Source organism: Hyperolius riggenbachi, chromosome 8 (assembly GCF_040937935.1).
Source record: "Hyperolius riggenbachi isolate aHypRig1 chromosome 8, aHypRig1.pri, whole genome shotgun sequence".
Taxonomy (NCBI): domain Eukaryota; kingdom Metazoa; phylum Chordata; class Amphibia; order Anura; family Hyperoliidae; genus Hyperolius; species Hyperolius riggenbachi.
This window is the reverse complement of record NC_090653.1, coordinates 23,236,485-23,252,788: the sequence shown is the minus strand read 5'-3', so window position 1 is coordinate 23,252,788 and position 16,304 is coordinate 23,236,485. Positions and strand designations below refer to the sequence as shown.

The window sequence follows — 16,304 nt, the reverse complement described above, 5'->3', positions numbered from 1 at the left end:
GCTGGGTCCCTGGTTCGAATCCCAGCCAGGGCACTATCTGCAAAGAGTTTGTATGTTCTCTCCGTGTCTGCGTGGGTTTCCTCCAGGCACTCCGGTTTCCTCCCACATTCCAAAAACATACAAATAAGTTAATTGGCTCCCCCTAAAATTGGCCCTAGACTACAGTACTTACACTACATAATATAGACATATGGTAGGGATTAGATTGTGAGCTCCTTTGAGGGACAGTTAGTAACAAGATATATATATACACTGTACAGCGCTGCGTAATATGTCGGCGCTATATAAATACTAAATAATAATAATAAAAAATCTAGCCCTAAAGGTGCCCTTAGATCTAGCAATGATGTGCAGATTCGACCAAGAGACAGATCTGATCAGAGAGAGGTCTGCCGGCTGCGCATACACCGCAGGCCGATTCCTGATCGACTTCATCATGAAATCTTCTAGGAATTGGCTAAATCTGCCACCTCGCCTTTGCCCCACTAGAGTATAAAAGTGCCCCACATGTGTGCATTTATACATTACTTGTTCTATGTCGCCCACTGTGCTGTGCCCACCCGTCTTCGGAATCTCCTGCTCTTCCATTCCATGTGGTGGCTGGATAGTGTACTGGTTAAGGGCTCTGCCTTAGACATGGGAGACCAGGGTTCGAATCCTGGCTAGGTCAAGTACCTATTCAGTAAGGAGTTCAAGGCAAGACTCCCTAACACTGCAGGGTGGCCTCTTGAGCGCGTCCTAGTGGCTGCAGCTCTTGAGCGCTTTGAGTCCGACAGGAGAAAAGCGTTATAAAAATGTTCGGGTTATTATTATTATTATTCCATTAGCAATATACACCCTGCCGGCATGTATAGCGCAAATGGAGCAGTGGGATTCTGAAGACGGATGGGCACCATGTCGCGGGCGACATAGGACAGGTAATGTATAAATGCACATTACATGTTGGTTGCAGGTGGCACAGAGTAAAGGCTCATACACACGGGGTAAATAAAATCATGTAAGACGAATGACGCATCGTTCAGATAGCTTCAGGAAAAATGTTTGCAAATGACCGGTTTAGAGAAACTATCTGAAATGATTCTTGTGCATTTTGGGCAACCATCACATCGGCAGATAATTGTTCATAGTCAGCAGTGTGTACAGAGCTATGAACGATTATTAAACTATTTGTCCGGGATGACCATGGCACTTGTCGCACGTTCTGCATCTGTTTAACGATCAGATAATTTACTGTTTCACCCGTCAACACATCACTTCATGTAGATATTGTGCATTGTAGTTCGTGGAACAATTGTACATTGGTTAATTCACTCAATCTTTTAGTGTATATGTAGTGTTTCCCATCAGGATCAAGCTTAAATGTTCTTACGTTTCTGTCTGTTAGAGTCTTTGGGGTTACCGTGAATGCTGGGGGGAATTTTTCAGTTCTTTTTAATTAGAGTTATACTTTAACTTTCCTGAAACTCTGTGTGTCCAATAGGGATGGTCAGAGGTGCAGATTTCAGAATTCCGCTTTTTGAGAAGTATCTTCCCAACTACTGAGCAATTCTGATTTCCTGTTTACGCAGAATTTTATTTTTCTGATATTTTTGTCAATAAAGTTAGTTAATTGTAAAAATAATTTTGTTTGGAGGAATCTGCATTTCCAATTGGCCACTGCTGTAAACTTTTGCATGCTCCGAATGGCATAATTATATTCTCTGTAAAAAAGGTACAAAACCTTAATAGACATCTTCTCCACAGGTTCTGTACAAGGTGTGTGAAGCATTCAGTAAAATGTCCGACGTACAGACTGTGGATGTCTTTGCTGCAGTCGGGACCTTCTTCTTAGTCGTGATTGGTGGAGTTTTGATTGGCCTCATCTTCGGGTTTGTAGCTGCCCTGACTACAAGGTTCACAGAGCACATTCGTGTCATCGAGCCATTATTTGTGTTTCTGTACAGTTATCTGGCGTACCTGACTGCGGAGATCTTCCACCTGTCCGGCATTATGGCGTGAGTGTAGACCCTTTTACATTTCCTACATCTGGTATTATGGCATGAGTGTGGACCCTGTTACAGTTCCTAGATCTGGCATTATGGCATAAGTGTGGACACCACTACAGTTCCCAGGTGTGGCATTATGGCGTGAGTATAGACCCTGTTACAGTTCCTAGGTCTGGCATTATGGCGTGAGTGTAGACCCTGTTACAGTTCCTAGGTCTGGCATTATGGCGTGAGTGTGACCCTGTTACAGTTCCTAGGTCTGGCATTATGGCGTAAATGTGGATCCCGTTACAGTTCCTAGGTCTGACATTATGGCGTGAGTGTAGACCCTGTTACAGTTCCTAGATCTGACATTATGGCATAAGTGTGGACACCACTACAGTTCCCAGGTGTGGCATTATGGCGTGAGTGTAGACCCTGTTATAGTTCCTAGGTCTGGCATTATGGCGTGAGTGTAGACCCTGTTACAGTTCCTAGGTCTGGCATTATGGTGTGAGTGTGACCCTGTTACAGTTCCTAGGTCTGGCATTATGGCGTAAATGTGGATCCCGTTACAGTTCCTAGGTCTGGCATTATGGCGTGAGTGTAGACCCTGTTACAGTTCCTAGATCTGGCATTATGGTGTGAGTGTGACCCTGTTACAGTTCCTAGGTCTGGCATTATGGCGTGAGTGTAGACCCCATTACAATTCCTAATGAATAATAATAATAACTGTATATCTTGTTCTAGAGTTTCTCAATCTTGTTATATAACAGCAAATATCCAATAAGCATGTCATTTTAATGTTTCCAAAAATATCTGTATTGGTAATGCCATTATTTTCTATATATGTTGTATGTTTAACATGACTCTCAAAAATTAAGAAAAGGTAGATAACAGCTAGCACTTGGTTTGCTATTTTATTGCATTTTGTAAAGCTTTAACTCAGCTAAGATAGTCCCACTGCCTTTTTCAAACCAACAATATTGCTGCTTGTTACCAAAGTCTGCAAATGTTTAAGTTCATTTTTTAAAAACTATATACATTATATATATAATAATAATCCTAGTGTAAGATTTTTTTTTACAAGATGATTTCATGTTCAACCCCAGTTTTTAGGCACCCATAAATCATTGTTCAAGTGCAGATTTTTCAGTTGGTGCATTGCTTCTAAAAGCTACGAGCTGTTATGGAATATGTACCATGAAGGGAAGAAGTATTTGATCCCCTGTTGATTTTGCTCATTTGCCCTCTGACCCAGAGATGACCAGTCTATAACTGTAATGGTAGATTTACTGTAGCTGTAAGAGACAGAATAACAACAAAAGAACCCTCAAAAACCGAGAGCTCCAAAGTCAAAGATTGATGTGCATTGTGAAATAAGTACCTCATCTTAGTAGTTGGAGGCGAAACCTTGTTGGCAATCACAGAGGCCAGCTGCTTATTGTCATTGGCCACCAGGTTTGCCCACATCTCAGGAGCAGAGATGGATTGAGAAGAAATGGGGCAGATGCGTAGCTAGGGTTTTCAGCGCCCGGGGACAAAGACTATTAATGCGCCCCCTAAGGTGAAGGGTCGTGACGAAATGTGGGCGTGGTTATGGGTGCTCCACATTTGGTCACGCCCCTTCAAATGTACATGGAGGTTAGCAGGCTCACGCTCACCCACCCTCCCTCAGTATGTACCTTCCATCATGTTCCAAGACAAATTCAGCAATCATGAGCCCCCCCCATCAAGACAAATTCCGCAATCATGAGTAAACATGAGGCCCCCAACATGACCAACTCAGCAATCATGAGGCCCCCAACAAGACAAATTTAGCAATCCTGAGGCCCCCAACAAGACAAATTCAGCAATCATGAGGCCCCTAACAAGACAAATTCAGCAATCATGAGGCCCCTAACAAGACAAATTCAGCGATCTTGAGGCCCCCAACAAATCATGAGGCCCCCAACAAGACAAATTCAGTAACCATGAGGCCCCCAACAAGACAAATTCAGCAGTCATGAGGCACATAAATAGACAGCATTTCACATAAATAGGCAGAATGCCCCCTTAATATGGTAGACACCTCTCACCTGGCAGCAGTTCCCCAAAATACACTCAATCTGACAGCAGTGCTTCCCCAAAAATAGGTAGCCCCAGGTCTATAGGTGTCCCCAGAATAGGTGGCCAGCAGTATAGATGTCCCCAGAACAGGTAGCCAGGGGTAGAGATGTCCACAGAACAGGTAGCCAGGGGTATATGTGCCCAGTATATGTAGGCAGGGGTATGTGTCCCCAGTATATGTAGCCAGAGGTATATGTGCCCAGTATATGTAGCCAGGGGTATATATGCCCAGTATATGTAGCCAGGGGTATATATGCCCAGTATATGTAGCCAGGGGTATATGTACCCAGTATATGTAGTTAGGGGTATATGTGCCCAGTATATGTAGGCAGGGGTATATGTGCCCAGAGTAGGTAGCCAGGGGTATATGTGCCCTGAGTAGGTAGCCAGGGGTATATGTGCCCAGAGTAGGTAGCCAGGGGTATATGCCCAGTATATGTAGGCAGGGGTATATGTGCCCTGAGTAGGTAGCCAGGGGTATATGTGCACAGAGTAGGTAGCCAGGGGTATATGCCCAGTATATGTAGGCAGGGGTATATGTGCCCAGAGTAGGTAGCCAGGGGTATATGTGCCCAGAGTAGGTAGCCAGGGGTATATATGCCCAGAGTAGGTAGCCAGGGGTATATGTGCCCAGAGTAGGTAGCCAGGGGTATATGTGCCCAGAGTAGGTAGCCAGGGGTATATGTGCCCAGAGTAGGTAGCCAGGGGTATATGTGCCCAGAGTAGGTAGCCAGGGGTATATATGCCCAGAGTAGGTAGCCAGGGGTATATGTGCCCAGAGTAGGTAGCCAGGGGTATATGTGCCCAGAGTAGGTAGCCAGGGGTATATGTGCCCAGAGTAGGTAGCCAGGGGTATATGTGCCCAGAGTAGGTAGCCAGGGGTATATGTGCCCAGAGTAGGTAGCCAGGGGTATATGTGCCCAGAGTAGGTAGCTAGGGGTATATATGCCCAGAGTAGGTAGCCAGGGGTATATGTGCCCAGAGTAGGTAGCCAGGGGTATATGTGCCCAGAGTAGGTAGCCAGGGGTATATGTGCCCAGAGTAGGTAGCCAGGGGTATATGTGCCCAGAGTAGGTAGCCAGGGGTATATGTGCCCAGAGTAGGTAGCCAGGGGTATATGTGCCCAGAGTAGGTAGCCAGGGGTATATGTGCCCAGAGTAGGTAGCCAGGGATATAAGTCCAGTATATGTAGGCAGGGGTATATGTGCCCAGAGTAGGTAGCCAGGTCAGGTGTCCCCCTCCCCAGCAGTAGGGGAGCAGCGCAGAGAAGAGCTGCTCTCCCTTCCTCGCTGTCCCCTCCAATGTCCGGGTGGCTGGCAGCGGCGGGCGGAACTTACCTCCGTCTCGTCGCAGCGCCGGATGGATCTGCCACTACTCTGGTCTGGTCCAGACCAGAGCAGCGGCTGCGCACCCGAACTTCCGCCCGGCGCTGGAGCGAGACGGAGGTGAGTTCCGCCCGCCGCTGCCAGCCAAGAGCCACCCGGACATTGGAGGGGACAGCGAGGGAGGAAGAGAGCACCTAAGGTGAGGGAAGGAGGGGGGATATGGCCCCCCTTCCCCACCGTCCGCACAGCTCTCCCTCTTCTCTGCGCTGCTCCCCTCACCCGCCAAAAAAAAAAAACAAATAAAAAAAAACCCCGCAGCTCAGCCAGGCGGAGCAGAGGCGTAGCTAGGGTTTTCAGCGCCCGGGGACAAAGACTATTAATGCGCCCCCTAAGGTGAAGGGTCGTGACCAAATGTGGGCGTGGTTATGGGTGCTCCACATTTGGTCACGCCCCTTCAAATGTACATGGAGGTTAGCAGGCTCACGCTCACCCACCCTCCCTCAGTATGTACCTTCCATCATGCTCCAAGACAAATTCAGCAATCATGAGCCCCCCCCATCAAGACAAATTCCGCAATCATGAGTAAACATGAGGCCCCCAACATGACCAACTCAGCAATCATGAGGCCCCCAACAAGACAAATTTAGCAATCCTGAGGCCCCCAACAAGACAAATTCAGCAATCATGAGGCCCCTAACAAGACAAATTCAGCAATCATGAGGCCCCTAACAAGACAAATTCAGCTATCTTGAGGCCCCCAACAAATCATGAGGCCCCCAACAAGACAAATTCAGTAACCATGAGGCCCCCAACAAGACAAATTCAGCAGTCATGAGGCACATAAATAGACAGCATTTCACATAAATAGGCAGAATGCCCCCTTAATATGGTAGACACCTCTCACCTGGCAGCAGTTCCCCAAAATACACTCAATCTGACAGCAGTGCTTCCCCAAAAATAGGTAGCCCCAGGTCTATAGGTGTCCCCAGAATAGGTGGCCAGCAGTATAGATGTCCCCAGAACAGGTAGCCAGGGGTAGAGATGTCCACAGAACAGGTAGCCAGGGGTATATGTGCCCAGTATATGTAGGCAGGGGTATGTGTCCCCAGTATATGTAGCCAGAGGTATATGTGCCCAGTATATGTAGCCAGGGGTATATATGCCCAGTATATGTAGCCAGGGGTATATATGCCCAGTATATGTAGCCAGGGGTATATGTACCCAGTATATGTAGTTAGGGGTATATGTGCCCAGTATATGTAGGCAGGGGTATATGTGCCCAGAGTAGGTAGCCAGGGGTATATGTGCCCTGAGTAGGTAGCCAGGGGTATATGTGCCCAGAGTAGGTAGCCAGAGGTATATACCCAGTATATGAAGGCAGGGGTATATGTGCCCAGAGTAGGTAGCCAGGGGTATATGCCCAGTATATGTAGGCAGGGGTATATGTGCCCAGAGTAGGTAGCCAGGGGTATATGTGCCCAGAGTAGGTAGCCAGGGGTATATATGCCCAGAGTAGGTAGCCAGGGGTATATGTGCCCAGAGTAGGTAGCCAGGGGTATATGTGCCCAGAGTAGGTAGCCAGGGGTATATGTGCCCAGAGTAGGTAGCCAGGGGTATATATGCCCAGAGTAGGTAGCCAGGGGTATATGTGCCCAGAGTAGGTAGCCAGGGGTATATGTGCCCAGAGTAGGTAGCCAGGGGTATATGTGCCCAGAGTAGGTAGCCAGGGGTATATGTGCCCAGAGTAGGTAGCCAGGGGTATATATGCCCAGAGTAGGTAGCCAGGGATATATGTGCCCAGAGTAGGTAGCCAGGGGTATATGTGCCCAGAGTAGGTAGCTAGGGGTATATATGCCCAGAGTAGGTAGCCAGGGGTATATGTGCCCAGAGTAGGTAGCCAGGGGTATATGTGCCCAGAGTAGGTAGCCAGGGGTATATGTGCCCAGAGTAGGTAGCCAGGGGTATATGTGCCCAGAGTAGGTAGCCAGGGGTATATGTGCCCAGAGTAGGTAGCCAGGGGTATATGTGCCCAGAGTAGGTAGCCAGGGGTATATGTGCCCAGAGTAGGTAGCCAGGGATATAAGTCCAGTATATGTAGGCAGGGGTATATGTGCCCAGAGTAGGTAGCCAGGTCAGGTGTCCCCCTCCCCAGCAGGAGGGGAGCAGCGCAGAGAAGAGCTGCTCTCCCTTCCTCGCTGTCCCCTCCAATGTCCGGGTGGCTGGCAGCGGCGGGCGGAACTTACCTCCGTCTCGTCGCAGCGCCGGATGGATCTGCCACTACTCTGGTCTGGTCCAGACCAGAGCAGCGGCTGCGCACCTGAACTTCCGCCCGGCGCTGGAGCGAGACGGAGGTGAGTTCCGCCCGCCGCTGCCAGCCAAGAGCCACCCGGACATTGGAGGGGACAGCGAGGGAGGGAGAGAGCACCTAAGGTGAGGGAAGGAGGGGGGATATGGCCCCCCTTCCCCACCGTCCGCACAGCTCTCCCTCTTCTCTGCGCTGCTCCCCTCACCCGCCCCCAAAAAAAAACAAATAAAAAAAACCCCCGCAGCTCAGCCAGGCGGAGGGCGCCCTTGGGGACCAGGCGCCCCGGGGCACTTGTCCTACCCCGACCCCCCCTAGCTCCGCGCCTGAGGCGGAGGGCGCCCTTGGGGACCAGGCGCCCCGGGGCACTTGTCCTACCCCGACCCCCCCTAGCTCCGCGCCTGGGCTCTGGGCATGTCAGTAGCTTTAGAGCCCCTTATGGTCCTAACGCTAAGTTAGGGTGGCAAGGGGTCAGAAAAGGTTGCTGGTGGGCCCCTTGACACCAACTATGCCCAAGGCACCTTCCTAGGTTGCCTGGTGGCTGATCTTGCTCTGCTCAGGTGGGATTTTAGCTAACTCCTCTTTGCAGATCCCCTCCAAGTTTTTTGGGCTAATGATTAACTCAAATCTTTAGCTCCCTCCACAGATTTGCTGTTGGATTAAGGTCTGGAGTCCAGCTAGGCCATTCCAGGACCTTCATGTTTTTCTTGAACCTCTCTTTTGTTGCCTTGGCCATGAATTTTTGATTATTGCCATTTGGGCCACCGGCACATGAGCAGTGGATCCCATACTTCTTTCCCTCGTTGCAGGTGTCCAGCCTCACTAATGGTATTGGGAGTGGGTTGGTTTTAGGAGGTAACACTGGTAGGTACTGGGTGGGGAGGAGGTGGTGTTAGGAGGTAACTAATGGTATGGTGACTCTTTCCAGCATCATCGCCTGTTCGGTGGGAATGAAGCGTTATGTGGAGACCAACATATCTCAGAAGTCGTACACCACAGTGAAATATTTCATGAAGATGTGGAGTAGCGTCAGCGAGACTCTAATCTTCTTCTTCCTTGGCCTCTATACGGTGGAGAGCAATCACGAGTGGAACTGGACATTCATCTTTCTAACACTCATCTTCTGCCTTTTCTGGAGGGCATCAGGTAAGGCAAAAAGGCCAATGAAACATATAAATTACTAATGCCCACAGAAATTCTTTTTGCTGACCAGCGGAGATGAAGTTGTAAAAATTTTTGGAAAATACATTTCATTTTTGGAAAATACAATTTTTTGTTAAAATCTTCTTTAAAGAAGAACTGAAGTGAAAAATTTCAAAAATTGTTTATTTTTTTTTACAATATTCATTTATAAATCAATTAGTCAGTATTTGCCCATTGTAAAATCTTTCCTCTTCCTGATTCACATTCTGAAATATATCACTGGTGGTGACATCTTTAGTCCTGTCAGGTGCAACTATGCAAAATGTTTGTTGACTGAGCGTTCCGAAGCCAGTATAAAATATACCTGGTCTCCCAGAATTCACTGGGAGGGAAGGAATTCCGCACAGGTCATCAGTTTAGACTAAACAACACTGCAAGGGCTGGGCTAGATTGAATATACAGCAATATTTAGGAAATATAGGATATGTTTCTGACCCTGAAAGCAGGAAAATCACCATAAAAATGGGTATCCTGAATAATTGACTGCATTCTTCTATATGTTGCTACAGGGGTTCTTTAAAGTGAACCTCCGGACTAAAAATCTACTCAGCAGAACTGAAAAGGCTCGGTGTTTCTTAAACAGTTTCACAGAATCACAACTTTGTTTTTCTTACCAAAGCATCATTTTTAGCTGCATTTTTAGCTAAGCTCCACCCATCAAAGAAAACTGCCCAGGCTCTTTTTCCCTGATGCTGTGCAGAGCATGATGGGATTTCCTATGTTGTTGTTCACGTTGCCTAATAACTGGGAGGGTTGATCAGCACACAGGACAGTTGAAACTGTGCCTCATGCTCCCTGTCACCTCCTTTCAACCAAAAAGATGGCTGCCCTCATGAAATCAAACATCTGCCTGTTCTTTTAAAACAGGGTGGGTAAGAGATTATATTACCTATCTATTTTAATTAACATAACTAATGTAACTTAATGACAGTATGCTTGTTTAGGCTGGAGTTCCTCTTTAATGTCCTTCCCACTAAAATTCTGTTAAGGTGAAATTGTCCAAATTTGCTTCTCACTAATGATTGGTAACACATCTTCTGGGGGTGGAGCCTGTGATGTCACTACAGCTGACATGGCTGCATTTGCATGTGTCTTTAGAGTGGATCCACTAAGTTTGGATGTGGGGGTGTTGCTGGTGGGGTTTAAATGATTGCCAAAATAATTAAAGGAAAAACTAATTTAAAATAACCTACTAAAATGTGTTACATTCAATATTGATTTCCTGTTTGTCTAAACATATTATTGAAACCATGACTAATGCAGCTATTTCAAGAAGAAGTTATTGTATGTGAAGTAAAACCGTGTAGAATGAGGATAGACAATCCTTTGAACTTTTGCTGTTGTCTGTGTCCCCCATTGGGGAAATTTCCCCCTCATTTCCTGCCCTCCGGACTTCTGTGTACTACAATGATTTTAATGCAAACCTGAACTGTAAATGAAAAGTCAAAATAAACATGCGCAAGTCATACTTACCTCCCATGTAGTCTACTCAGCAATCTCTTTCTCCTTTCCTGCGTCCTGTTTGTCCACTGTGAAGTGGAATTTTCCATCCTCCAGTTTGAAAATGGTGGTTACCCCATAACAGATTCTCGGTCAGCACATTGTTAAACTGTAATATCGCCCACTTGAAACATGGACGTTACCTTGCACATCAATTGTCCTTTCAGTTATAAACGACAGCAACTGATATATAACTGACAGCAACTGATACATTTCAGTTCTGACAAAATCTTGTCAGTACTGGAAGGAATCATAGTTAGAAAAAAATGGTGAGTTTCTGAGAGGAACTGACGGCGAGGTAAGTATGTAATAAAGCAGCAGGGACAGCCATACTATCCCGGGGGGGGGGGGGGGGGGGGGACAGGGGGCAATAGCAATGATCGTAATGTGCTAATATCGCGTACGGGAAATTTCACATAAAATATTCCAATTTGGATTATATGTAATTAAGATTTTGAAATTTGAATTGATTTTGCGTAATCTATTTGTAATTTCACAAAATTAAAGGGAACCTGAACTGAGAGGGATATGGAGGCTGCCATATTTATTTCCGTTTAAAGCAGTAGGATCAGCCATACTATGCTAGGGAAAAAAAACACATATATAAGTAGATAAATACTTGATCTATTTACATAACACATGTATTATACTGTCCACGTTTTGATTTCAGTGAAAGTTATATAGTAAATTACGAGAATTCTGTTCCTGGTGGGGGCCATGTCTTTTGCCCACAGTTAAGGCTAAATCCTGATGTCATTTCTGCCCTTTATTTTTTTTTTCTTTTCTCCTCCAATCACTGAGTCACCTCAGCCTTGCTTGTAAACCCAAGTGAGCAGAGGATCGTGTTTCAGTTAGGCAGCCAGTCATGGAAATAAAGGGAAGAGGAGAAATATAGATAAAAAGAACCCCCAGCATGCAACTGTTTGGCACTGACTAGTAAAGGGCCAGTGCTCCTTAAAAGGAGTTATCAGGGAAAAATGAATAAAATAAGTGCTACTTACTGGGGGCTTCCTCCAGCCCCAAGCTCCCAGCATGTCCCTCGCCGCAGCTCTTCCCGCAGCCGTTCGCACTGGGCTCGCTCCTGTTTTGCTTTCAGTGAATTTTATATAGTAAATAAAGAAAAAACTGTTTCAGGCATTTTCCATTTTAAATGTCTCTGACTGATGCCAATCCTGATGTCATTTCCTCCCTTACTCCTTTTTTCTCCTAGAAACTGCACCGTCATCTCCTTGCTTTGTAAACACATGTGAGCACAGCATGAATCGGATTTCAACAGCTTCTGCAGAGGGGTGAGGTGTATTTCCCTTCTCAGCCTCGTGTCACACTGAGCTGCCCTCAGTCATTCAGTGAGGAATGTGGGAGGGAAGATAACATGCTTCCCTCTCCTCGGCAATGTACCAAATAGAGCCAGGCTGACTGAGATAAGATTCATTGCAGCAGAAACATTTCTGATTATACTGGAATGCTTGCAATGCAGGGTCAGGTTGCAGGCTGCATAATAAACACTGAGCAGTGGGTAAATGGAAATTGATGCTATGGCTGACAATCCTGCCTTAAAACTTTTCTCTCCATGGAACTTTGAGCATTGCCGGAGTATTGCCGGCAAGTTCCTCTCCGCCGTCCCCCTCTGAGCTGCCACCGAAGTCCAGAAACGCTTGATGACTTTTTTTAGTGGTGATAAATCTTGATTCCAATCAGTTTCAAGCCGCTACTTCTGATATTCCGCCTTCGAGTCCGCTTCATAAAGAAATCCCTCCAGCAGGGAGGGAATCAAGAAATAGACGCGCAGATAAATAAATTGCCGCTGAACGAGACAATGCAGATTAAAACACATCAAGCACATTATTTAATAGTTTGATTTGTCTTCATAAAATTAGTCTGATTGCAGAGAGGGGCCCCCCTGGGTCCGCAGCCCGCGACGAGACTCGCGTATGATGAATAAATTACCCCTCCAAGTGTCATTTACCATTTACAAATGCCGCCGAAATGAGGCAACATAAAATTAAGGAGCGCAATAATATGTTGTGAGAGATGGATGGGGGCGCTGGATCCCCCCAGTCTGCAGTCTCAAGTTGAGATGTTTCGGTGTCGCTCTCGGCTCAAAAACCGCCGCCCACCGCCCAGACTGCGGCGCTGGAGAGCGGAGGGTGGGCGAAGGGGGTGACAGCAGTCGGCTGCAAAACAGATACAAGTCTATAAATATTCAGAATGCTTAAAATTTACATAGAGAGATAAATATTGGGACAGGAGAGAGAGGCAGGAAAAGTTGGGATGAGGCAGAAAAAGTTTTACAAGAAGTATTTATGAAGTCGTCTCTTGCAGGAAGATCATAAAGGATGCAAAGGTAGCTGTACATCTACCGATTTTGGCAGCCGGCCAACCAAAAGACAGATCTCTCTCTGATCGGAGAGAGATCTGGTGGCTGCTATAAACCACAGGCTTCTTCTCCCAATTGATTTTGGCATGAAATATTGCGGTAATCGTCTTTGTGATGCTGCCACACCGCTTCACTGCCCTGAGCCGCTGTCTCATTTTATGATGCCCGTCACACTTTACCTGCCGACTGTCCACGTACTTCCACATTTGAGCCCCCACGTAGTTGCTGGCGTTACAGAACATGGGGGCATGAGTGATTTCACACGCTCCCCATGTGCTATATGCCGGAAGTCACGTGGGGCTTAAAGGCTAACATGCAGTTTGAGGGAGGTGGGATTTGTAAACTCTTCCCACCTTCCAGTAGCACATTTTTCACCAATCCAGGCCAGGATTGTAGGATCCGGTTTTAAAAGACAGCTGTAGTGATGGTAGGTATGTGGAGGCTGCCATATTTATTTTCTTTTAAACAATACCAGTTGCCTGGCTGCCCTGCTGCTCTATTTGGCTACAGAAGTGTCTGAATAACACCAGAAACAAGCATGCAGCTAATCTTGTCAGATCTGACAATAATGTCAGAGTACCTGATCTGCTGCATGCTTGTTCAGGGGCTATGGGTAAAAGTATTAGAGGCAGAGGATCAGCAGGACAGCCAGGCAACTGGTATTGCTTAAAAGGGAAAAAAATATGGCTGCCTAAATATACCTCTCACTTCAGATGTCCTTTAAGGTTGGTACACACGATGCAATTTCCCGTCAGATTGATGGGTCAAATCGATAATTTCTGGCATGTCCAATCTGCTCCTGATTGAGAACTGGATTGATTTTGTGCAGTACTGATCTGAAAACTGATCCCATTCTCGATCAGAAGCAGATTGGTTATGTGGGAAAAATCGTTTTTCAAGCAATTGAATTTTTAAAATGTATTTTCTCAAAAACTACAAGGTCTTTTCGAATACTATTGCCCTTAAAGGATACCCAAAGTAACATGTGGCATGATAGGTAGACGTGTGTATGTACAGTGCCTAGCACACAAATAACTAGGCTGTGTTCATTTTTCCTTTCTCTGCCTGAAAGAGTTAAATAACAGGTATGTAAGTGACTGACTCAGTCCTGACAGACAGGAAGTGACTACAGTGTGACCCTCACTGATAAGAAATTCCCCTTTTTTATCTCTTTCTTGCTCTCAGAAGCCATTTTCTGCTAGGAAAGTGTTTTATAGTTGGAATTTCTTATCAGTGAGGGTCACACTGTAGTCACTTCCTGTGAGTCAGGACTGAATCAGCCACTTATTAGACTTATTAGACTGAATCAGCCTGATATTTAACTCTTTCAGGCAGAGAAAGAAAAAAGGAACACAGCATAGTTATTTGTGTGCTAGGCACTGCACATACACATGTCTATCTCATCATGTCACATGTCACTTCGGGTATCCTTTAACACACATAGCAATTTTGGTGAAAGTTAGCATGTATGGGGGATTTGCTATTAACGGCTAAAGTTGACGCAAAATTATAGGTAATTGTGAAATTATGGTTACGAACAAAATTAATTATGTTTTTTTCCCCAACATTTTGCATTATGATTTTGCATTGTATTTGTGAATGATGATGCATAATTAGGATTACGTGAAATTCATGTTTATCACTAGCCTGATTGCGTTTCAGGCCAGATCCGATGGCAGCGTGCCCAGTGGTAACCCAAGTCTCCTTGTCCAACCCGACATTAGTAGCTGAGGTGAACACTCCACTGTCCATCCAAGTCACTGGCTTTGGAACTATCAGTAAAGAAACATTCTGCAGAGCTGCACCTGACAGGACTAGAGATGTCACCACCAGTGATAAATTTCAGAATGTAAATCAAGCAGAGGAAAGATTTTACAATTGGGAAAACACTGACTAAATAATCTATGAATGAATATTGTAAAAAAATAAAAAACAGCTAAGCAATCCAGGCAGAGTTGTCCTGCTTCGAGTTGTCCCCAAACTTTCGGGGAAGTTTGTGAAAGGTGAAGACAGAGAGGCGATGGGCGTTTTGCGGTTAATTGACATGGATTCTGGTTTGATGGGGATTCGGAGTGGGGGACGGATAACAGTAACAGGAATAATGTCTGTTTCAGGAGTTGTGGTTCTGACGAGTGTTCTGAACAAGATCTCCGTAAACTCCATCACGGTGCAAGACCAGTTTATAATCGCCTACGGGGGTCTCCGGGGGGCCATCTGCTTCTCTCTCGTCTTCCTTCTTCCAGATTTCCCGGAAAGGCGTCTCTTCATCGCTGCCACCACCGTGGTCATACTCTTCACTGTCTTCGTCCAGGTATGTACTACTATATTATTATTATGTATTTACATAGCACAGACATCTTCTGCAGCACATTACAGAGTACACTGACTGTCCTCAGAGGAGCTCACACTCTAATCCTACCATAGTCATAGTGTAATGTCCTATCATATTATTATTATGTATTTATATAGCACTGACATCTTCTGCAGCACTGTACAGAGTACATAGTCATGTCACTGACTGTCCTCAGAGGAGATGACAATCTAATCCTACCATAGTCACAGTCTAATGTCCTACCATATTATTATTATGTTTTTATATAGCACTGACATCTTCTGCAGCACTTTACAGAGTACATAGCAATGTCACTGACTGTCCTCAGAGGAGCTCACAATCTAATCCTACCATAGTCATAGTCTGATGTCCTACCATATTATTATTATGTATTTATATAGCACTGACATCTTCTACAGCACTGTACAGAGTACATAGTCATGTCACTGACTGTCCTCAGAGGAGCTTACACTCTAATCCTACCATAGTCATAGTCTAATGTCCTACTATATTATTATTATGTATTTATATAGCACTGTCATCTTCTACAGCACTGTACAGAGTACATAGTCATGTCACTGTCTGACTGTCCTCAGAGGAGCTCACAATCTAATCCTACCATGACTTTACGTTTCTTTGGCTGATGTCATGTCTTCCGTTCGCCTCGCTGAACACGATGTGATGTCATTGTGCAGAGAGACACGAGTTGCTGGAATCGTTAAGTGAAGTTTGTGAATTTGTGATTAATTTGGAATGGATGCCCGGGGGAGCGCTTGTGTTCATCGCACAGAAATGATCGCTCTGCCGCTCCCTCAGAGGCCTGCGTGGGTTTTATTATTCCTCAAGATTTTAATGACTTTGTAATGGAAAAAAATTAATTAGTGATTTTGTGCTGCAAATGAATCGGTAACCCGCTATTTCATGAGTGCTGAAGCTCTAACGGGGCCCATACACAGTACAATGTTTACATTTTTTTCAATCAGTGAATAAATAGTTAGGTACCATACACGAATGTTCGATTTTTCCGAAAAACCGTGAAAAACGATGGAATATGAACAAAAAGTTGTTTTATCTAATAGTATTTTCTTCTACAACCTACCATACACTATACAATTTCACAAACAATCACCCAGATTTTTCCAACATGTCTGCTCAGATTTGAATCGAAAAAAATTTAATAATCGTTAATTTT

At 45.5% G+C, this 16,304-nt stretch overlaps 1 protein-coding gene and 1 long non-coding RNA gene across 5 annotated transcripts in view; one reads left to right on the top strand and one right to left on the bottom strand.

Annotated features, from left to right (window-relative positions):
• Positions 1-16,304, bottom strand: part of LOC137528648 (uncharacterized) — a 211,431-nt gene that overhangs the window by 61,312 nt on the left and 133,815 nt on the right. The window lies entirely within an intron of this gene.
• LOC137528644 (sodium/hydrogen exchanger 2-like) overlaps positions 1-16,304 on the top strand; it is a 66,277-nt gene that overhangs the window by 9,678 nt on the left and 40,295 nt on the right. Inside the window, exons 3-5 of the mRNA XM_068250056.1 lie at positions 1,744-1,994; positions 8,629-8,846; positions 14,895-15,091. Coding sequence (XP_068106157.1) covers positions 1,744-1,994; positions 8,629-8,846; positions 14,895-15,091 — 666 coding nt within the window. The remainder of the gene's footprint in view (positions 1-1,743; positions 1,995-8,628; positions 8,847-14,894; positions 15,092-16,304) is intronic.